A 24,495-nucleotide genomic window follows, 5' to 3' on the forward strand; every position below is an offset into this window, starting at 1 on the left:
GGTGTATATGAAATCCTATCTGCAGTCAGTGTATGGTAGATGCAGGTTTATACTTTCGATTTCAGATGTCACCAGGCACTCTTTCATGAAGCAGTGTCCACATGTGACTATCCGGTCACCCAGGAGGAATGTCTCCTCACAATGCTACGTTACTGGGGATGTTCTGCTTTTGCTGTTCCAGTCAGTTAGTTCAGCTTCACCCGCTCTGTACTCAGCTTAACTGGATCTGTCACCTCCCTGTGACTACCAGCATCCGCACCGCTGAGGATGGGCTCCACTCTCTCTAGGCCACACACTCAGGCCTCTGTCACCAACTGTGTCCTCTTGCACCTCGCTCACCGATCCATCCTCCATGAGTCCCTGAAGCAAGAGAGCGCGCGCTCGGCCCTGCAGAGAGGTATATTGGCTCTCCCATGATCCTTCACTCTCCCATGGCTCACTGGGAGTATAGTCGCTTCTGCCATCCATGTAACAATCTGCCGTCTACACCAAACTATATCTCCCACAATCCAATTCGTCCATTTCTGGGGAAAGCCGATCTTCCTTGTAAAAACTCTTAAAGGAGCACTCTAGTTGCATTATAATGATAACTTGACTATATATACTTATAACATATACAGTATATATATATATGAGAAAAATATATATAGTGCAGTGCTAGAAGAGTGTATGAGAAGTCCGTAAAAAATAGCAAAATGATTTGTATATAAAATTCAAGGTGAGTCCAAGTGAAGGAGTGAATTTAACTGTCCAAGGGGATATATGTGATCAAGGAAGCTGATAGATCCCCACACCTTCAGAGTAAAGAATCAATATGCGCTCACCAGAAGTTGTAGACCCAAAATACCTTATAGCACATGGGTCAAATAAGGCTCACGTGGCATGTCATAGGTCACCCCGACTTAGGCTGCATCCATGGATGTTCCAGTATATGGCCATAAGATGAAGATAAGGAAGGTGGAATCTCCCAATCAATCAGTTACATGTAGGGATAAGCCAAATGACACAAACATAGTGTAAATCTGCTACAAAAACAGTTTATTAAAAAGGAAATACACTTACAAACATCCAACGGTAACAGCACATATAATTAGAAATGATGTTAGGCCGTATCTGGCATGGTCCTGACACGTTTCGTCATACCTGACTTTTAAGTACAATGGCAATTAAAATAAAATAAAAAAACTAGGAATCAGCGATTAAAATAGTCACAGAAAAATGTATTAAGATACAAATATTAAGGGGGAGACTGACACTAGCTGATAAACCAAATGGTGTGAATCACCCTAAAATTAAATTGGAATTTATTGAAAAGTATGAGACATATTAGGAAGCATTAATGAAGGCATTAATGTCCCACTTGATGTTAAGTCAATATGGTGAGTAAGACTGGAGGGTATAAATCCAATAGGTCTCACGACCTGAGACCTCATGTTTGGTGGAACCACCCCTCCAAGGGGTTACAAAGTGGTCTATGATCTGAAATAAAGTGCCGGTGGGGGTCTTTATGATGATGATGATAAAGATAATGTTTAGGAACACTGTGGCTGGTTTTACCTTTAATAATGTTTGTGATGCGTTCATTAACCCTAACAGTAAATGATCTGATGGTATGGCCTATGTATTGTTTCTTACATGGGCTTGTTAATAGGTAGACCACATGGGTGGTGGTGCAAGTGGAGAAAAATTTGATACAGAATATGGAATTAGTGACTGTAAACTGGAAAGATGTGGATTTCCTCCTACTGTCACAATTCCCCACTACTGTCACACACCACACCTCCGACAAGGAAAAAATCCAACCATGTCATGGAAAAATGTTGGTTTAACAGGTGAGTCCAAAACATTAGGAGCTAACTTTCCTTTCAGTGAGGGAGCTCCTCTAAAGGTGAAAACTGGTCGTTCATGAAGAATGGGACCCAGAACGCAATCATTTTTTAGTATGTCCCAATGTTTATTAAAGATATTTTTAGTTTGCTTGTATTGAATGGAAATCTCAGTGAACAGGGACCATTTAGTAAAATCTGAGTTATTTTTATTCCTTGTGGATTCAGCTAATAATTTGGTCCTGTCTAAGTGAGACACTTCTGTAATAGCAGACTCCAAGACTTCCGATCTGTAACCTTTCGCTATGAACTTGTGAATGTCTGAGGAAATCACTCCTGAGGATAAATTGGCTTTTAGGTATCCCACTAAGCCAAGTCTTGTGATGACAACTATCGATGGGCAGATAGGAATTCCGATCGGTAGTTTTAAATAAATGTGCTGGTAATAAGTTGATTGTTAACCCGTGAAATCTCTAGATCTAGAAAATGTATGTGTCTCTTACTGTATTCATAAGACAAATGAATGCCTCGATCATTATCGATTAAAGAGGCCATAAAGGAATCAAGCGATAAGTGGTCACCCTTCCATAGGAGAAGGATGTCATCTATGTATAGATCTTGAATATTGACCTTCTGAATAAATTTATGAATGTCAATAAAGGTATTAAACTTATTCATAGGTCTAGGTGGAACGTATTTCAAACCCTTATCCAAGGTATGTAACTCGTCTTGGGTAGGGATGATCGAACGGTTCGGGTCGACCATCGGTTCGACCCGAACTTTGACTGTTCGAGGTTCGGCCGAATTCCGAACTTTTTGCTGAAAAAGTTCGGAATTCGGCAACCAGAACCGACCAAAATGCAATGGAACAGGAACTGGGCTTTAAAAGCCTGTGATTGGACCAGAACCATCAGTAAAAGCCAATTGAGGGGGCAGGAGAATGCTAGGAATGTGATTGGAGTGACTAGGGGGTCCAGAGGCCAATCATTAGTGAATACGCCCCCCAGTATATAAGATAGCCCCGCCAAATCTCTACCATTTTAATACAGGGCTGTGGAAGAGAGTGGAAGCAGTTCTGTTACTTCTGCTCTCAAAGTGTCATTTAGCAATTATTAGTGTGAGGAAAGGGATATCTAGTGTAGTTAGGGTGCTATTTTTCACTATAGTTAGATTCAAAAATCTAATTTCTGTAGGGAAAGTGTTAAGTGCCAGGGTGACCATAGTGTAGTGTAAGGTAAACTGACTCTGACTGCTATGGCAGGGTGACAAAACCCTTCCATGTCAGAGTGACCGCTATAGAGAAAAGATTGTTTGTCTTAGAACACTTATAGAACCGGATAGTGGCTTCGCCCCTGTCACCCTGCTTTTTGTTGCAGGCATTTATAGGGCTTTTTTGAGGACATGTTTGGAGTCAGGCATGACATCTGAACTTCTGTGTAGGGGTATATATACACACACTTATATGTATTTATACACATACACATATATAGGTGTGATAGCAGAGAAGCCATATGGGTGTTAATTATTTCATTAGCGCAAGCATAGGTTTCTGCTACTTTCACACATATATATGTGTATGTGTATATATACATACATGTATGTGTGTATATATACCCCTACACAGAAGTACAGATGTTATGCCTGCCTCCAAAGACGCCCAAAAAATGCCCAAAAAACACCAGCTACAAAAACGCCCAGGTGTGTTTTTGCAGCAGGCATTTTTTTTGGCATTTTTTGGGGTTCTTTGGAGGCAGGCAAAACATCTGAAATTCTGTATAGGGGTATATATACACACACACATGTATGTATGTATACACATATATAGGTGTGAAAGTACCAGAACACTATGCTTGCGCTAATTAAATAATTAACACCCATATGGCTTCTCTGCTATCACACCTATATATATATGTATACTTATATGTATTTATACACATACATATATATAGGTGTGATAGCAGAGAAGTCATATGGGTGTTAATTATTTCATTAGCGCAAGCATAGTGTTCTGGTACTTTCACACCTATATATGTGTATACATACATACATGTGTGTGTGTATATATACCCCTACACAGAAGTTCTGATGTTATGCCTGCCTCCAAAGACCCCCAAAAAATGCCCAAAAAAACACCTGCTACAAACCGGCAAGGTGTGGAAATAGCGGAGCCACTATCCTGTTCTATTGCAATTCTAATAAAAACAAACTTTATTTTTTCTGGTTCTGGACATGCTACAGAGCTGAAACTTCACAGGTACACTTTTTAGACCCCCCCCCCCCCCCCAGACACTAAATCCAAAGAAATCTCATTTTTTTTTTTCAATAATTTTTTCAATAATTGGCTCTCTATCAAAAATGACAATTTTTAAGAACTTTTTTGTGTGATTAATAGTCCCAGACCCAGAACCCTAGGCACTTTTTAGGGGCATTTGTTGTGTTTTAGGGCTTCAAAATGGTGTTTTTTGATTACCGAAGTTCGGGTCCCATTGATTTCAATAGGGTTCTGAAATCCGGGCCGAACTTTGAAAAGTTCGATCATCCCTAGTCTTGGGTCAACTGTACCTTGCTAAGGTTGAAAATACCAGATCCTGTTACGTTCTTTTCCTTTTGCCTTTGGATCCGCCACCCCCCTCTGGTGCCTCTCTTTGTTCGGGGGCCCCTTTTCCTGTTGTGGGATTCCCAAGGAAAATCCCAACCATGGCTGGGACCTGGATGGGATTGATTATGATCATCATACCTGTCATTTAATTACAATCTTCCTCCATATAAGGATAATTCTCCTCTCTATGGGACTGCTGTCTAAGAGGTGAAAAGCTATTATAGGTATTAACCCTATAGTTATTAGAATGAGGCTGTGGAGTATGGGCATTGTTATGTTGGAACCTGTGTGGAGGTGGAGACAATGCTCTCCTATGAATTACCTTATGATGTCAGTTACCCCGTGGGGAGCTGGCATAGTGGGAATTCCACCCTCCTCTTGGTGGACCATTCTTATTGGGTGGATGAGACTGATTATGATTATTCACAGTACGTCCATTTTGATAATTCCCTTTTTTTTTAGAATGCCCTTTAAAAGTGAATCTAGCTGGTTTAGTATGAGACTGAGAGACAGGGGTATGGGAAGAACCATTTTCCCCTCCTTCGCCATTGGATGTATCGATTTGAATTGATTCCACTCTATTATTAGCTAAAAGATACATATATAGTAGTCCCAGCTTGGCTACATATACTATAATATTTTTCAACTGGAGCTATACAGTAAATTATTTTTTTGACTGTTCTGCATCTGCAATCTAAACACTGAAAGTGTGATCTCTGTGACTGATTCAGTTGTGGTGAGATGGCTTAAAGCGGAACTACACTGAATCTGAGCACTACAAACCAAGAACACTTTTTCATTCATTTTCAATATTCAAAGCAAACTTCCCGCATCCATCCATGTCTCCATACTTTATTACACTGAGAAATCACTGAAAAACATCCCCTAGCATTTCTGGCTGTGGCCATACCGAGTAAGGGCAGGTGATTCATGTAGCATTTACTTCCTGGAATCCATCTGTCTTCAGCTCAGGAATACAGACAGGAGCTGAGAAAACCCCTCCTGCCTGCCTGAAGACTCCTGGGGTGTATGATGACATTTTGCCTAGGCATGGAAACCAGGAAGTAACTGAAGAAATGTAAAATGAAGTTTAAAACAAATGAATATGATATACTTTCCTATCTATTTACTAATGCTAGCAGCATAAGGATTAAAAATAGTTATTGTTGATTGAGAGAGTGAAGTTCCTCTTTAACTTACACTTAGCTTAGAAGACACTGACTCAATCCAAATGACATCTTACAAATCGTAGAAAGCTTTAATCCAAAAACTTGTGCAGATCATAACAGATGAACAGATGAACATAATTTTGTCCCTATCTCACTCAGATGGAGTGCTCTGTGTATGTGTATGTATATGTATTTGTATGTAAAAATCAATCAGAATTTTTTGCTAGAATATTACTTAGAACCCCCAAACATTTTTTTAAAGCAGAGGCACGAAGAAAAAAAAATGGTGGTTTTTGCAATTTCTTTTTTTCAGTCACACAATTTTTGCACAGCCATTTTAAAAAATGCCAAATTTTAGGAAAAAATACACTTTTATGATTTTTTTTCACATAAACACAATATATCTCTCCATCTCCAATTGTTAGGGTAAAATATAAAAGATGATGTTTTGTTGAGTAAACAGATACCTAACATGTCATGCGTTAAAATTGGGCTTGCCTCTGGAATGGTGATAAAGTACGGAACATTAAATTGTCCATATGTGACATTTTAAAAGCTTTTACAGGCTATCAGTTTAGAATTAAACAAGAGGTCTAATGGTAGAATTATTACTCTCACTCAGAGCGATACCTCACATGTGAGGTGCAATCACCGTTTACATATGTGTTTGCATTTGTGCGTGAGCACGGGGGGAGGGGCCTCTTTACATTTTTATCTTATTTATTTTAATTACATTTTTTACACTTTTTTTTTATCAACTTTATTGCTTATACAAGGGAATAACAACATGTCCTCTTTTTGGAGAGTTTTGTGGTCTATTAGACCCCAGATGTCTCCTCTGCCCTAAAAGGCAGCCGATCAAACGAGATTGATTTAGCCCCCATTCACACTGGGGCGACGCTACTTCGCACCGCGACCTCCGAGGTCGCGGTGCGAGCAGCGCGCCGCTACCTCGGAGCGGCCGCCACGGACTTCGTAACATTGAAGTCTATGGCGGTCGCCTCCTGGTCGCCCCAAAGAAGCTCCGGACCCTTTTTCTGAGTCGGAGCGACTTGTGTCGCTCCTATCAGAACGGGTCCGCAGCTTCCCTATGGGAGGCGACCTGCGGCGACCTGTGAGGCGACCAGGTCGCCTCACAGGTCGCCCCAGTGTGAACGGGGGCTTACCCCCGCAACAACAACACGCAAATGTAACAAAATAGCAAGCCAGTACATTCTGTGTATTGCCCAACGAAAATAGACCATAAACAGTAAGAATTAAAAATGTGCAGTGCTAACTGGCATACAGAAAATTTACATATAAACCAAATGCAATACATTGATCTTATGAAAAAAATGTAATTCATCAAGAAAACATATATGTATAAATATAATTATATAGTCCACCACATGATTTCCAAAATACTCTGTGACTTGAAAAAATTTAATAATCTGTGAAAACAGTTAATGAAAATATATCTTATATTAACCGCTTTACAACCGCTCGCCGAAGATGTACTGCGGCAGGCAGCCGCTCCCAGGCAAATCGCCTTAACTGTACGGCGCTTGCTTGTCAGCAGGGAAGCCGATGCAGCGAGCAGGCAGCTTCCGATTGCCACCTACACCCACGATCGTTCCCCGCTGAGAGAGAAGAACAATCAGCTGTTGTAAACACAGCTGACCGTTCTTCTCCCTGGAATGATCATAGAGCCCCTGTGATCCTTCTATATAGGAACATAGGTCTCTATGGTCATTTCACAAGCCATGCCCCCCACAGTTAGAATCACTCCCCTAGGCTCACATTTAACCCCTTGATCACCCACAATGTTAACCCCTTCCCTGCCAGTGTCATTAGTACAGTAATAGTGCATATTTTTAGCACTGATTACTGTAGTAATGTCACTGGTCCCCCCAAAAGTGTCAAAAATGTCAGTCAGGGGTCCGATCTGTCTGCTGCAATGTTGCAGTCCCACAAAAAATCACAGATCACCGCCATTACTAGTAAAAAAAAAAAAACAATAAAAATGACATAAATCTTTCCTGTAGTTAGTAGACGCAATAACTTTTGCGCAAACCAATCAAAATATGCCTATTGTGATTTTCTTCTACCAAAAATATGTAGCAGAAAACAAATTGGCCTAAAATGTTAAAACATTTAGATTTTTACATTTTTTTTTTTTTGGGAATGTTATATAGCAGAATGTGAAAAATATTGTTTGTTTTTTTTTTTTTGTTTTCAGAATTGTTGTTCTTTTTTTGTATATAGCACAAAAAATAAAAATCACACAGGTGATCAAATACCACCAAAAGAAAGCTCTATTATTGGGGAAAAAAAGGACGCAAATTTTGTTTGGGTACAGCATTGCATGACCGCGCAATTGTCAATTAAAATTCATGCAGTGCCAAGTTTAAAAAGTGGCCTGGTCATTAAGGGGGCAAATCCTTCTGGACTTAAAGTGGTTGATAAAAAAATATAAGTAACTTGAAGGTTAATTATCTTCTATAACCTGTGCACTATATATTTTTTTTTTTATAGCCATGAATTAATGAACGACTCCAACACCACTGCACTCGTGTGAGTGATTCTGCTCGCCTTGGAACTGACCTCCAAGTTATAAGGGGTCCAATCATGCACCACCACAGAGTATTACAAGGAAGCTGCTCTACACCTCCACTCTCAATGGTAACTTGGAAATATACGGTAATTCCCAGTTTTCTGATCATGTCCGCCTGATCAGCTCCATTCCATATCATGTGCTCTTTAGTATAAAAGTATTCATAGCGGAGAGGTACCACAGATCCCAGCTAGTTTCCCTGGCTAGTCACTAGTAATTTTTTACTCTTATAAGATATAATTTTTTTCCCACTGTTTTCACAGATTGTTCCATTCTTTCAAGTCACTGAATATTTTGCAAATCACATGGTGGGTATGCTCATATTTATTTATACATATATTATTGGTTATATAAATGCATTTCATAGGATCAAATTATGCCTTTTGGTTTATTTGTATGTCGATTAGCACTGCACATTTTTAACCACTTTAAGACTGGAAGGATTTGCCCCCTTAATGACCAGGCCCTATTTTGCGATTCAGCACTGTGTTATTTTAACTGACAATTGCACGGACGTGCGATGCTGTACCCAAATAAAATTGACGTTCTTTTTTTCCCACAAACAGAGCTTTCTTTTGGTGGTATTTGATTACCTGTGAGATTTGTATTTTTTGCGCTATAAACAAACAAAGAGTCACTATTTTGGAAAAAAAATTAAACATTTCTGCTATATGACATTCTCAAAAAAAAAATTAAAAAATCAAAATTTTTTAACATTCTGGGCCAATTTGTTTTCTGCTACATATTTTTGGTAAAAAAATCGCAATAAGCGTATTTTGATTGGTTTGCGTCTACTAACTATGAGAAAGATTTATGTCCTTTTTAAAACATTTTTTTGTAGTAGATTTTTTGCGGGACTGCGACATTGCGGCAGACAGATCGGACCCCTAACTGACATTTATGACACTTTTGGGGGTACCAGTGACATTACTACAGTAATCAGTGCTAAAAATATGCACGGTTCCTGTATTAATGACACTGGCAGGGAAGGGGTCAACAGTATAGGTGATCAAGGGGTTAAATGTGACCCTAGGGGAGTAATTCTAACTGTGGGGGGGCGTGACTTCTGAGATGACCACAGAGACATGTGATCCTATATAGAAGGATCACAAGAGCTCTGTGATCATTTCAGGGATAAGGACGGTTGGCTGTGTTTACAACAGTCGACTGTCCTTCTCTCTCAGCGGGGAGCGATCGCAGGTGTCAGGTGGCAATCGGAACCGCCTGATACCCGCATTGGACTTCCCCGCAGACGATCGGAGGCGGGAGCGCGCCTGCGCGCGCTTGCCCCCTAGCTCCTCCCAGGTGAGCGACGTAGATCTATGTCGTTTTGCCTGTACGAGCCATCCTGCCGCTGTAAAAAATACAGTAAGCAGTCGGCAAGTGGTTAATTCAATCAATGCATGTGTAACATGACAATATTTATATGTTATTTATTCTCATTGCATACATTTTAGGCCCAGTGATGTGCGTTCTGGTCATTCATCCCACGTTCAGCCTTGTCCAGCCACAGTCTGCCATAGACCTTGGCAAGCTGCAGGCAGTTGGATGGGATGCTGCAACTGTCCTTCTTAGGTGCAATAAAATGCCCAGAGGGATGAAAAAATGTTAGACGGCCCCATGTGCAAGGAGCCTGAAGGTTCAATTAAGGGCTAAGGTTAGTGGGAGAGACAGGGTTATGTTAGGGTTAGGTTAACTGTTAAGCGTTAATATCAAGTGCCAGGCTAGAGGTTAGTGGTTATTATTTGAATGTTAGCTTAAATAACAGCTTTTTGTTTTCTTAAAGTGAAAGTGGTTAACAGTTATAGGTGTATATGCCTGCAATAGCATTTAGTTCCCTTTGCTTTGCCCAAATAGGTGTATATGCCTGCATTAGCATTTAGTTCCCTTTGCTTAGGTACAAGTAAAAACAAAGACTTTAGTTCCTCTTTTAAGGATTGGTTAAGTTTAATTAAGAGAAGGTTAAGTATTTATTTTAGGTAACAGGTTAAATGTTAAGGTTACATTTGGGAACAGGTTAAGTGGTAGGGTGATGCAGTATTATGGATAGGTAAAATGTATGCGGTAGGAGGTACATAGGAACATTTTGTTTGCTCTTAGCATTGCTTCCAAATGTCCTGCACTCGTTTATGGGACTTACCTGCTCCCCTTTCATTCCCACATATTATAAACAAAATATTTGAATTACTATTATTTTACTTGACACCTTATTTTATATTTCCCAACAGTCCCAGATTGCATGGGACTGTCCCACGTTTTCACCCTACTCCTGCTGTTTCCTATGTACAGGGTCTGTGTCCTACAAAGGTTCGGCCCCTGTACACTGCCCACCGCTCATTCTAACCCTTTAAAAAATGTTCCTCTTTGTCAAATTCAAAAATTGGAAGGCATTTTATTTCCAACAAGTTCACCTCTAGCTATGCTAAACACAGGAGTAGCTGTGGTGCTAAGATGGTAACTACATTGTGGTAACTGAAGTCAGCACTGTGAGTAAAGACACACTTACTGATTTACAGATTTACATGGTAACCTACACTGAATGTACAAAACAAAACATTTCTGACCCCTAGGTAGGAGTCTCTGCTTTAGAAGACAAAAACAGCAAACCTGCTTATTCCTTTGTACACTGTTGCATAGGAGCCTTCACCTAGTTTCTCCAGGTTCAGATAGGAAGATGCATTACCAAAAGGAAGTCCTTTTCTCTGCTGTAAGGAAGGGAAAAGACACATTAAATATAAAAAATGAAATATGGACTCAAACCATAGCCTTACTTTCCACTAACAAACACGTGCCCATTTACTGTGGAAAGGCCCTGTAGCAGGGCATCCCAGAGAGGGCCTGGAAAAGTCTTGATTGGAGTTTACACATCTCCCAGGCTTCTCTCATACACATTTAGGAATCTCTGATCCACAGTCCAGTTTGGGTCTTGGTCCTCTCCCCTACGTCAATTTATACTCACCTGAGACCGACAGCCAGTGCTCTCGGGCTGGAAAATCAGACAACTCCTGTCTGTATGAGCAAGATATTGGTAAAAGCTAACAAGCTGTGTATGTGGTAGCTGGCTTACTGTGGAATTGAGCGGAAGGATCTTGGAAGCGTGAGGGACGCACTGAGAGGCTGTGAGTGTCGCTGAGGAGAGCAGAACACTGCTGGAGAAGACTGTGGCACGTAGAGTTTGTCATATTGGGTGAGAGAAATCCAATCTAAAGTATCTGCTGTACTTTTGGACTGAGCAAGGGCAGGTCTGCAGAGCAGTTCTAGTAGAAGGTTATGTAAATTCTAACGGTCGCCACAGGACACTGTAGCTGCGGATAGTGCGTGGCGGATCGGAAGTCCTTGCTCCTCCTTCCCAGTCTTAGATTGACTACTAACTGTGGAGTACAGAAATCTATCTCTTCCTTTCCTGTTTGGATTACAATTACTGGTTATTTCCGTGTGGATGACAGTTAATCGATCACCTTTGCTGTGGATTACAAATACTTTCTTTGGATTGGCTGAGGACACCCTTGCCAGCGAAGACTAGCGAGGCCTCGCTCATCCAGGAGACTCTTGAAATCTAGTGTAAAGGGGGCCCCCTATAGGGCGCAGAGTGCACTCTGATAGTTAGGTAAGTGCAATCACATCAGATCTGCTAAGAAATTATTAATAGTTAGAACTATTCTTTAATATTGTCAAATATTGATTTGTGGTCACTCTCGCATTACACTTAAGAAATAGTGTATTTACAAAGTCTTAATATATCAATCTTCCAGTATATATAAAAATATATATGCTAGGATTGTTTCTTTGATCCTGAGTGCTGAACCTTGCTCAGTCACCAGTTGGGGATTCAGGATCCATTTTGCCATTAATGTTCTTGTGTTAACTGTTCTATTGACACTGTTTGTGCATTTTACTAAGCTCAAGTTAAAGAATAAGTAAACCTGATTCTTTTTTGCAAACTCTGGTAGTGTCTAATCATTTATTATGACAGAACCTATAGTGTCAAGTGGGTTGGACAACATTCAGGAGAATCAAAGTGATGAGGATGTGTCTACACTTAGCCACTCCCCAGGGGGCAGGGCTACATACTATTTTAGGCCAGTTTTCCTTTGTTAATATAAAAAAAAAAAAAAAAATTTCTATTATTCAAGGCCCAATTTCTCCTGAGAAAAAAAAAAGTATATTCCTAGTTGTGATGATATGTACAGTTTTACTAACATAAGCCCCAGTTGCAAAGATTTGTTTTACCTAGAGGCATGATGGGGTTTACAGCCTCTTCTTACTACTAAACATATCGTAGGAAGGTTTTCATTGGAGCAAAGTCAGTTAAGCCATGGACTCGGTAGTAGTTCCTACCTCTGCTTTCCCTAGCGGTCTAAATTCCATATGCTGCCTGCAAGTAACTGGAGATGTTTTGAACACCTAGAGAAGACCAAATATTGCTCAGGCACTCAGCCAGTGCCTATAATACAGAACTGCCTGTAAATTTTTCCATATTTGTTTTCCTTTGCCATATGATATATGGATAGTTTGTCTTCAACTTCAGAAAATGAAAGCTGACGCATGTATGAGGTCATTCAACTCTTTCAGGACTAAGACATTTACATTTTCATGTGACATTTTTGTTTTTCATTACCATTATAACACTAGCTTTTATGCCATCAAAGTACATCAGAGCTCTTGTAATGAATGACAGATCCAATGCAATCTGTGCCTAGCAGCTGTTGGTACGATGTAACATGCAATAACTGCTATTTCATACAGGATCCTGTGTCAAGGGATTACAAAAAATTATTCAAGCAACACTTACCCACTGAAGCCCTTGCCCCAAGTTTTTTCCTTGCAGTGGGTCACTGTTACTCCGGGCCCTCAGTGCTCTTATCCTCCGCACTTGGACAGTGTGATACCATTGTGGAGGAAGAGACCGGACAGGACATGGAACATCACTGAAATCTGTAAGCTAATGAAAAAACAGGGAAATTTGCTTTAAAAAAATAGTTTGTTACAATTGTGTGATACAAAGCATCATAATAATACCATTGCAATACCATCTTTAATATTTTATATAGTAAAAAGTGGTGTGTACTACACCAATGCAACCGCGCACAGGCGTAAATAAATAATTTGATAAATAGATAACTAAATAAATATATAAATAAATAAATCAATAAATATGTGATTGGTGAATAAATAATTATATCAATAAACAACAAATACACATAAATACATATAATATAAATACCAGATATATTTTTGTTTTGGGCGGGGGGGGGGTGGGATTAGCAGTAGGTACTAAGTAAAAGTATTTTTTTTAAAAAACAAACTGTGCCAAATTAAAAAAAGCTGGAAAAAGGAAAAAACAATGTATTGCTAATAGTAAGCAATTACGTTCTTAATCCTATTTTCTCAGATCCTCTTGAAAATTGAGCCTGATTTCAGTTTTGCCTTCTTCCAGTTTTCATGAACATTGTCCAGTTTGGTTGCCTATTGTCCAGCCTAAAGCTGGGTACTGGCTGATGGAAAAAAACTGAGAGATCACTGTACTAAAACTTGCTGTGTTAGTAAAGCGATCTCCCCAGCTGTGCTATTGTGTTCCCCCCCTCACCAGAACACAGTGGACAGTGCCCCCAGCCATTGGACTGCCCACAGGGTGGCTCACTGTAATAGCCAATCTTACTGGGCAGGTGCAAAGGGCACCATCTTGTGGCAGGAAGCACTCACTGATTTTTTTTGGTAACCTGGCATACCAGACAAGAGAAGCGGCACTGGGCATTGTTCATACATACAGAATATACCTCACAACTTTCAAGCTTCCGAGAATGAGGGACATGACAGGGAAGAAGTGACTTGCGGCGCGCTATAACGCGCTGCAGCAATAGAGTGGGTGTGGAAAAACATTAGAGTGGGAGGGTCTAAAACACATGGTTAAACAAAACCTGGGCTTCCTTTTACCTATAAAATACATTGAGGTCGGCGCCTCCATAATTGCTGTTGTGTTAGCCTGTTAGGCCCTGACTTTTCACATGTAGCAATTTGGGATCTTTATTGGGCAGATGCAAAGGGCACCATCTTGTGGAAGGAAGCAGCAAAGCACACACTGATTTTTTTGTTAAACAGGCATACAAGACAAGAGAAGTGGTACCTAGCAGACACCGCAGAGTCCATATATACAGAAAAAGAGAAGATATTTAGAATGTGGTGCACCTGGGAAACACAACAGTATCACAACAGCAATGGAAGACTCAGCCCAGCCTTAGTCGATGTCATTAAGGCCCTGTTCACATGTAGTGATTTGGGATCACGGGCTGGCAGTATCCCCGTGATTCTGCCTGCAATTCCAAATCACACTGCAATGCTTGCAAAACGCAGCACGTGTGTTTGTGTTCCATTCATTTTTAGTGGCACCAAAACATGGTGTGGTTTTGGATACTTGTGAGATAAATCGCTCAACAATCACAGCAAAACCACACCACATTTTGGTGTCACTAAAAATGAATAGAACACAAACACACGTGCTGCATTTTGCCAGCATTGCCGTGCGATTTGGATTGGAGTCTGGGTGTGGCGGTGGGCAGAATCACAGGGATATTCTGCCCACAATCCCAAATTGCTACATGTGAACAGTCAGAGCCTAACAGGCTAACATTACAGCAATTATAGAAGACTCAGCACCCAGCACCTCAGTCAACAAACTTTGCCAGCAGTTCCCACAATCTCAGATACCTAGTTATAGTGTGAATCAATGACAGGAAGAATTTCTGCACTGCAGTTTTAGTCTAGGGAGCACACAAGGGAAAGAGGCACGCACACACACACACACACACACACACACACACACATATATATACATACTGTGTATATATATATATATATGTGTATTATATATATATATATATATATATATATATATATATATATATATATATATATATATATATATATATATATATATACATATATACATATATATATATATATATATATACTGTATATATGTGTATATATATATATATACTGTATATATGTGTATGTATGTATATATATACAGTGGGTACGGAAAGTATTCAGACCCCCTTAAATTTTTCACTCTTTGTTATATTGCACCCATTTGCTAAAATCATTTAGGTTCATTCTTCTTCCTCATGAATGTACGCATAGCACCCCATACTGACAGAAAAACACAGAATTGTTGACATTGTTGTAGATTTATTAAAAAAGAAAAACTGAAATATCACATGGTCCTAAGTATTCAGACCCTTTGCTGTGACACTCATATATTTAACTCAGGTGCTTTCCATTTCTTCTGATCATCCTTGAGATGGTTCTACACCTTCATTTGAGTCCAGCTGTGTTTGATTATACTGATTGGACTTGATTAGGAAAGCCACACACCTGTCTATATAAGACCTTCCAGATCACAATGCATGTCAGAGCAAATGAGAATCATGAGGTCAAAGGAACTGCCTGAAAGGCTCAGAGACAGAATTGTGGTAAGACACAGATCTGGCCAAGGTTACAAAAAGATTTCTGCTGCACTTAAGGTTCCTAAGAGCACAGTGGCCTCCATAATCCTCAAATGGAAGACGTTTGGGACGACCAGAACCCTTCCTAGAGCTGGCCGTCCGGCCAAACTGAGCTATCGGGGGAGAAGAGCCTTGGTGAGAGAGGTAAAGAAGAACCCAAAGATCACTGTGGCTGAGCTCCAGAGATGCAGTCAGGAGATGGGAGAAAGTTGTAGAAAGTCAACCATCACTGCAGCCCTCCACCAGTCGGGGCTTTAGGGCAGAGTGGCCCGACAGAAGCCTCTCCTCAGTGTAAGACACATGAAAGCCCACATGGAATTTGCTAAAAAAACACCTGAAGGACTCCAAGATGGTGAGAAATAAGATTCTCTGGTCTGATAAGACCAAAATAGAACTTTTTGGCCTTAATTCTAAGCGGTATGTGTGGAGAAAACCAGGCACTGCTCATCACCTGTCCAATACAGTCCCAACAGTGAAGCATGGTGGTGGCAGCATCATGCTGTGGGGGTGTTTTTCAGCTGCAGGGACAGGGCGACTGGTTGCAATCGAGGGAAAGATGAATGCGGCCAAGTACAGGGATATCCTGGACAAAAACCTTCTCCAGAGTGCTCTGGACCTCAGACTGGGCCGAAGGTTTACCTTCCAACAAGACAATGACCCTAAGCACACAGCTAAAATAACGAAGGAGTGGCTTCACAACAACTCCGTGACTGTTCTTGAATGGCCCAGCCAGAGCACTGACTTAAACCCAATTGAGCATCTCTGGAGAGACCTAAAAATGGCTGTCCACCAACGTTTACCATCCAACCTGACAGAACTGGAGAGGATCTGCAAGGAGGAATGGCAGAGGATCCCCAAATCCAGGTGTGAAAGACTTGTTGCATCTTTCCCAAAAAGACTCCTGGCTGTATTAGAACAAAAGGGGGCTTCTACTAAATACTGAGCAAAGGGTCTGAATACTTAGGACCATGTGATATTTCAGTTTTTCTTTTTAATAAATCTGCAACAATGTCAACAATTCTGTGTTTTTCTGTCAGTATGGGGTGCTATGTGTACATTCATGAGGAAGAAGAATGAACTTAAATGATTTTAGCAAATGGCTGCAATATAACAAAGAGTGAAACATTGAAGGGGGTCTGAATACTTTCCGTACCCACTGTATATATATATATATATATATATATATATATATATATAAACCAAATGTTGAAACTGCGCTTGGAAAACATCATTATTAAAACCACAACTAATTGGTGATATAAGCAGTGACTCTGCTCTGCTGTGAGATAATGAACACAGAATAGATTCAAATATGTAACAAAACAGCCGCGCAAAAATAAAGTGATAATAAAAATAATGTGATAATAATAATAATAATGTATGCGATGCATACTTGCACATTATGCCATTAACTTTCAGGGAGAAGATTTTTTGTGGTTTACTACCCCTTTAAGCTAAGACCAGTAGGCCTAGCATCGCATGGAAAGGGTCAACAACTTCCTCAGCGGGACTACAATGTAGCAGGCTAGCAGCATACATTTAAATAGGGATTAATAACCTTCAGGGCAGCATTCCATACAGTTAAGGATAAATATCAGAATGTTCCCACTGTTATGTTAATGTGCAATAGCACACACATGGGGAGAGAGAGCCTGTTCATTTGTATGCCTCCTTACTTTTTTCAGAGCCAATCTTATTCATAAAATAGATAACACAAGAGCAAAAAATAAATAAAAATCCATCCTGCCCACTGTGCTTATATTAAGAATGGCAGGATTGGCTTTTGTAAGAGATCATCAACCTTACACCTATTTTACACTCTAATGTCGAGACTGAGGTATGCATTGCAAGCATGAAATAAGAGGAGGATAAGAAGAGCTATTATAAAAGAGTTTATAAAAGAACAGAAGAAAAAAAAACAGAATTTCAACTGTTCTAGCAGCCCTGAACTTGATCCATGGCTGAAGTTCAGATCTAGAACACAGCACACAGAGAGAAACACACCTGGTGGTTGTTGGTGACCTGTCCTCCTGAAGCTAAGGTTAAGGTTCAGACTCCAGCACAGCAGCACTTCAGAGAAAATTGAGATGATCCTTCCACGTGGTACTGGCAAGCAGGCAGGCAGGCTTAGCTGAGCTAACAGCACTCAGACTCAGGCTCAGGCAGCTCCTTCCCAAAGCGACAGCCAAAGGCAGGAAGTAGCAGCTCGAAGAGAGGAGGAGCCAATCATATGTGTCAGTGGGTGGGATAGGTGCTCCCCGCTCCCTCCCGCTCTGCTCTCAGTACTGCTGTCCTCCTGGAAGCTTCTGTAACTGACTGGACAAGTCAAGACATGTCTCTGGAGTCTCAGTTTGGTCTAGAGAGGAGGTGTGGAGGCGGAGCAGACAGATGAGAGCACTGTCAGCCAGATCCTCCCTCATCCTAAGCCAAGCCTACAGCCAGGGCGGCGCTCCAGGTGGTCAGGTGGAGTGACAGCAGGCAGCAGCATTAAAAAAACAATGCATTAGAGCCTCAAGCTGACGAAACGCGTCGAGTCCAGGGATGCCGTTACGTAATTTCTGGTTGGTGGAACACAGGCGGAACGCGGAAGTGCGTTCCGGTTCCGGTTTGACACATTGTCTGTATTCTCTACCTCGCTGGTTACAAGATATGGAAATGTAAGTGACACTATTTTTAATAAACGCAGTTACAAATCTACTATACTATGTAGCCTCCTCTCTTCCTCTTCATACCTCCCCGAATCCATGATGGGACCGAGTGAACCGATATAACCTGATATATGGGATTAAGCAAGGGGCGTTTCGGTATCTGGTTCGGAGGAGATTACTGTGGGGATTGATATATACGTATTGCTTATATCCCTGAGGCATCTGGTAAGTGGGCTGTGCATGTGGTGTCTGTGGAGGAGCGCACAAACCCACGTTTGAAATATTGGAATTAAAGGGACCCACCATACCCATTCTTAAGAGCGGTTTTGACACAAGTTTTGTGGACACTAATTCACGTATTCACGTTGTATTGAATTTTGTGCGCGGTCTACATCACCTTTGGACACATTAATATTTTATATGTATTTTTTTTTTAATATATGTAAACTAACCAGTGACCTCTCATATAAGCTTTTACATGTTAAAGTATTTCTAAAGCCAACATTTTTCTTTATTTATGATAGTACTGGGAATGATAAAAAACGCCTGTCAGTTTTTTTGTTTTTTTTTTTTGGATCTGTGTCTCATTGGGGAGATTTACCTTCACTTTGGACAGGCAAACACTCCAAAGGGAGGGAAATTCCCTCTCAGACAGTTGGCACCAAAACATCTTATTAAAATAATATCTGCTTGAGGGCACTTAGGCAGGAACTTCCTGTTAATAAATGTAAAATCAGGTGGGCTAAACATATAAGTTATCACTCTCAAGTGAAAACACAAATGTGTGTTAAAGTCAAAAACCAAAGGTTAGTCATAAACATATAGTGAACAGATGAATATATAAATGATCTAGAAAATCACTAAACGGTGTAGTACAAAATAAAACAATGGTGAAAAGATTCCAAGTGAAATCATATACAGTCCAAAAAATGGATAAAGTTACTAGTGTCCGTGCAATTCCAAATGATACAGGTGAGTAGATCAACAAACAGTGCTTCAGGTGACAGCCAGAAGACCACTCTACTTGTCTGATGTCCCACCACCTGTGCAGGTTTGCTTCTTACCAGCAATAGAATGTAAAAATGCGTGAAGACAGCCACATCCAAAGTGAAAACCTTGTGTGGGGGAGGAAGGAGGTGGGTGAGCCTCTTACCAGAAGGTCAAAAATCTTGGGCCTGTGTATACTGTATTCCCTTGCTGGGATATTCTCCTTCCTCTCCTCTTGGTGCCTCTAGGATGAGCTGGTGGTCTCTGATGGTCTTAGACTATTCTTATTCTCAGTATATGAACATATAAAGACAGAAAAGCGGCCAATAGTGCATTATCCCCAAACACTTTATTAAATAAAAGAGGGTACACTTACAAGATCAACGCAAATGACTGTCAGTGGGTTCCAATGATCTGTGGCTGCCTGCAATGCAGACCGCGGAGATACTTGTGACGACGCAGCGCCTCCTCCCTGACGCGTTTCCTCCCTAATCGGGCATCAACTGAGATAGGAGGAAGTAACAGGAATTTCCTGTTACAGGGTTACAACTCTCTGTCCCTGGCTCCCATTTTCACACACTCCCCTTGGAAAACTACAAGTTGCTCTGCTGACATACTTTGCAGAGACATGTTCCAATGCTGTCACCATCAGAAAACTCAGTTTGAGGATCCAGCAGATTGGCAAATATCCAAGAGCTCCAAGAATGTACTTATTCTAGAAAACCCATATAAAATTCTGTACAGATTGTACTATATGCCAGCTTGCTTGGCTCATGGCTCATTTTATTCCATCTTATCCATTGACCTACTTCCCCAACCGGGGGCGATGGCACACATATGGTGGTCCTACCTTAAGGTGAGCAGACTATGGGTTCGGGTTTATGCCCTTCTACACAGACACTCTTTCATTTGGATATCAACAGAAATCCGTACAAAGCTCTTCTTTGTAAACCTATTGAGTTGACTGGTGCGGCAACTAGTGTTGCATCTCTTTGCAGCAACCAAACCTACCATTGCAAGAGCCTGGAAAACCCCAATTCTCAGTTTCAAGGCAGTCAAATGCCGAACGACCAATATTATGATTAACCAAAAATGAACGCCCATTTTACTTGACTCTCACAAAAAATTTCTCCAAGTCTGCCAGTCTTGGATTTTCAATAACCTCTTCATGTCCATCTGATGACCCTAATCCACTGTCCCCTGAGACCTCTTTATCTTTATCTCTTCTTTTACCTCTTTTTCTATATTTCCCGGGATCTTTCTTTTGTTTTCTGCTCATCTGCTCTTCTTTCCTTTTAACTCTGTATCTCCTTTTAATTAGCGTGTAAACCTATTAGGCCTTTAGAACATGGCCTGGTTATGACAATATTCAGTTTCCAGCTTTTTTCTTTTTCTTTTCTGCATTCCCACCGTGGAATTGCAATTTTTTTGGCCTGATATTTCAGGCAAACCTTAAAATTACCACTCCAATCAGATGGAGTGTAGTTTTGCTTTTCTGTGATGTTGTGAAGTTCTCATTGTTGTATGAAACTACGACAATGTTATGTTAGCAGTTCACATTATGTTCATGTATACATACTGGATATTTTGTAATTGTTATTCCACCGGCTCTGTTGTGTATGTTCTAAAGACAAAGCCTTTTGTAAAAGAAAACCCAGTTTGATAAATGCTATGCAGCAGTTGCCGGAGTGCATGCATTTAGGCAGGAAGTGAGTGCAAAAAGGCTACAAGAGAGCAGCAGTGCTTGTACACAACAAAAGATAAAAATTAGATGAACACTGCATTTTATTAGAAAAAAAATGGCATTTGTCTGATACATGGGGCTTTAGCAAATCTAAAGTTATTCAGCTGAGGTTTACATGTAGTTTAGTGTATTTTTTTCATAAAGTACATCTGAGTACATAGGAAAATATAACTATTATTACATATAATAACTACAAAGGGAGGATTAACTAAAACTGGTGCACAATGAATCTGGTGCAGCTGTGCATAGTAACCAACCTTCTAGGTTTTATTGTCAAAGCTTACTTGGATAGGCTGAAGTTAGAAGTGGATTGCTTATTATGCACAACTTTACCAAAATATTCCGTGTGCACTAGTTTTCATAAATCTCCCCCCCATAGTATGCATCCTGGTTATATGCACAAAAAGTTCCATATTTCTATGTGCATCAGTTGCCTAAAAACTTAAGATGCTCTGACATGCAAATCTTGACTTTTGCAGAATAAATTGACCAATGCCTCTCTTCTCCCCACCTCTTGCGTCTTCCTTTCAGCCATTGAGGTCAACAGTCATCTAGACTGGAAGCTCTAACGAGAAGGGCCCTGTGATTCCACCTGTATTAAATTGTATTGTAACTGTACTGTCTGCCCTTATATTGTAAAGTGCTCTGCAAACTGTTGGTGCTATATAAATCCTGCATAATATAGAAAGACTAATAGAAAGTTAGAGGAAATAATTATGGTATGGTAGACAGGGTTGGCAAAGCCACATTAAAAATAATAAACAACATTCAATTATGCTATGATTTACTGTATATTGTGCTACATCTTTTGAATTGTAAGTACATTTTAACATTGACACTAACCTCTCAAATAAAGAATTGAAAGTACACTAACCATAATACATACTGGACACTATACACAGGTAAAAATAATATGCGGGAAACATCCATGTATGAATTCCTGAAATTTGTCATGAGCTATACATAACCATATAACTATTTTTAGATAAAAATTATTTAATATTTATAACCAGTAAAATGAGCACTACAATAATTATTAGATCTAAAAACACAAATTGATCATTCTAAGTCCTAATCATCACTATGCAATAATGGAAGCACAAACAATAATACAGTACTAGTACCTCCAAGTTAGGGGACTCATCATATACAGAACTATCCTCTTGCTGGCCCTGAGTTCCTGCTTTTCCAGAACCTCGACAATTCACACACAGCACATCACCCATCACTTCCAGGGCTTCTCATACATCTCATACATCTCTCTGAGTCTCTCTTCTAATGTTCATATGACTCACATGACACCCCAGCTTCCAGCAAACAGCCCCATGACTCAGTGTGCCTTCCCACATACCTTGAGAATTCTAAAAACACTGTTTTTTATTTTTTTTTTATCCTTACAGACTGAATTGAATAGAATAACCGTTTCAAAGACAGATATGCAATGCAGGCTCCTCTAAAAAAAAAAAAAAAAAAAAGGGCCAGTTTCGTTAGTTTACATAAAAGAGCTTTTGTGGGTTACTTAGAATGCATTCTGTCTCACTTCTGTTTTTTTCTACCAATTTATAAAAAGTGTTAAATGGCATAAATCAGTTCATTCATCCCAGCACAAGATGTTTTTTTTTTTTTTTTCAATACTTTAATTTCGTCACATGGTAACAATACAGAGAACACATAGCATTTACATCAGAGATGACAGCATGTCCATCCAATGGTTCATCAAGAGGGAGCCATGTTACAATATTTGCAAGGTGTGATCCAACACAATGCCCATCAAAGCAACAAACAAATAGAACATGCAAAATTACCCCTAGGGACTAAGCAGTCAATCGTCTCTGTACCCTGTGGTTTTTTTTTTTTTTTTATTAAATTCAAGTAAGGAGAAGAGAGTGAGGAAGGCAGACTGGGGGGTGGTTAAGGTAAGAGAGTGAGGAAGGCAGACTGGGGGGTGGTTAAGGTAAAAAATTAAAAGGAGGTGGAGAGAAGAAGAGAGTGAGGAAGGCAGACTGGGGGGTGGTTAAGGTAAAAAAAAAAGGAGGTGGAGAGAAGGGAGAGGGAAGAGTATAGGAAGGGAGAGAGCCCCCCCAAGTCAAGTAAGGAGAAGAGAGTGAGGAAGGCAGACTGGGGGGGTGGTTAAGGTTAAAAAAAGGTAGGTGGAGAGAAGGGAGAGGGAAGAGTATAGGAAGGGAGAGAGCCCCCCCAAGTCAAGTAAGGAGAAGAGAGTGAGGAAGGCAGACTGGGGGGTGGTTAAGGTAAAAAATAAAAAGGAGGTGGAGAGAAGAAGAGAGTGAGGAAGGCAGACTGGGGGGTGGTTAAGGTAAAAAAAAAAAAGGAGGTGGAGAGAAGGGAGAGGGAAGAGTATAGGAAGGGAGAGAGCCCCCCCAAGTCAAGTAAGGAGAAGAGAGTGAGGAAGGCAGACTGGGGGGGTGGTTAAGGTTAAAAAAAGGTAGGTGGAGAGAAGGGAGAGGGAAGAGTATAGGAAGGGAGAGAACCCCCCACCCCCCAATTCATCAGAACCAGTAAAGCAACCTCCAAATGCCACAGGATGTCAATTCAACACAACAGGGTTGAACACTCCTCCAAGTAAAGTAAAGTAAAGTTGTGCCAGTAGAATGGGTTGTTCTGATAATTGTGATGATGGCAAAGTAAGTATAGATTCCTATGATAATTTCTTTAACCTTAGGGGATATGATTAGAGGCTAGATTATGATTAGGGTAATGAGTTAGGGTTAAATTAAATGGGATTAAGTGTAAGGATAAATTTAACCTGTCCTTTCCTATGCAGGGCAAAGCAACAGGTAGTCTTAACCAGACATGGGAGTAAGTCAAACATGTGCAAGTCACAAGCAAGTCTCAAGTCTTAACCTTCAAGTCTCAAGCAAGTCCCAAGTTACTGTGGCGAAAAGCAAGCAAGTCAAGTCGAGTCCCTGCTAGAAGTCAAGCAAGTCAAGTCAAGTCATATATTTTGGTCAAGTCACAAATCAAGTCAAAATACTGATCTACCCCAATTTCCACCTTTAAATTAGTTAAAAGTAAGTGGTCAGGAAATGTTTTGTTTTATTTTCAACATTAACAAAACTGCTTAGTGCTTTTTTCTTGGCATATTAAAGAAACACTTTGATTGCCCAAACAGCTCAAAATCCTTCGTCCGGTCATGTTTCAACACCACAGTCACTAAAAACATGTTATGTATTTCCATCGTTTAACAGCCAGTGTCCTAAAAATCAGAACACACTGAGGTGTTTTAAGTGACTGTGGTGTCAGAAACATGACAGGCACATATATTTTACTTTAACACATCTTGAGAAAATGCAAATATTTAATAACTTAAAAAAGTAAAGTAATTTCGAGTCATATGTCTCAAGTCAAAGTCAAGTCTCAAGTCATGAATACCAAGTCAAAGTCAAGTCGAGTCTTTTATTAATTT

At 40.2% G+C, this 24,495-nt stretch overlaps 1 protein-coding gene across 2 annotated transcripts in view; it reads right to left on the minus strand.

Moving 5' to 3' along the window:
- The window catches only part of CDK15 (cyclin dependent kinase 15), a 322,696-nt gene that overhangs the window by 255,022 nt on the left and 43,179 nt on the right, over window positions 1-24,495 (minus strand). Inside the window, exons 1-3 of one of the 2 annotated variants that reach the window (XM_082261321.1) lie at window positions 22,196-22,338; window positions 12,980-13,129; window positions 10,795-10,892 (exon numbers count right to left, since the gene is read on the minus strand). In XM_082261321.1, the coding sequence (XP_082117447.1) occupies window positions 10,795-10,892; window positions 12,980-13,129; window positions 22,196-22,297 (350 nt within the window). In that variant the 5' untranslated portion in view covers window positions 22,298-22,338. Of the gene's footprint in view, window positions 1-10,794; window positions 10,893-12,979; window positions 13,130-22,195; window positions 22,339-24,495 lie in introns of those variants that run through there. The other variant, XM_082261320.1, reaches the window with a different exon arrangement.

This window comes from Pelophylax lessonae (assembly GCF_965119305.1).
Source record: "Pelophylax lessonae genome assembly, chromosome: 6".
NCBI lineage: Eukaryota > Metazoa > Chordata > Amphibia > Anura > Ranidae > Pelophylax > Pelophylax lessonae.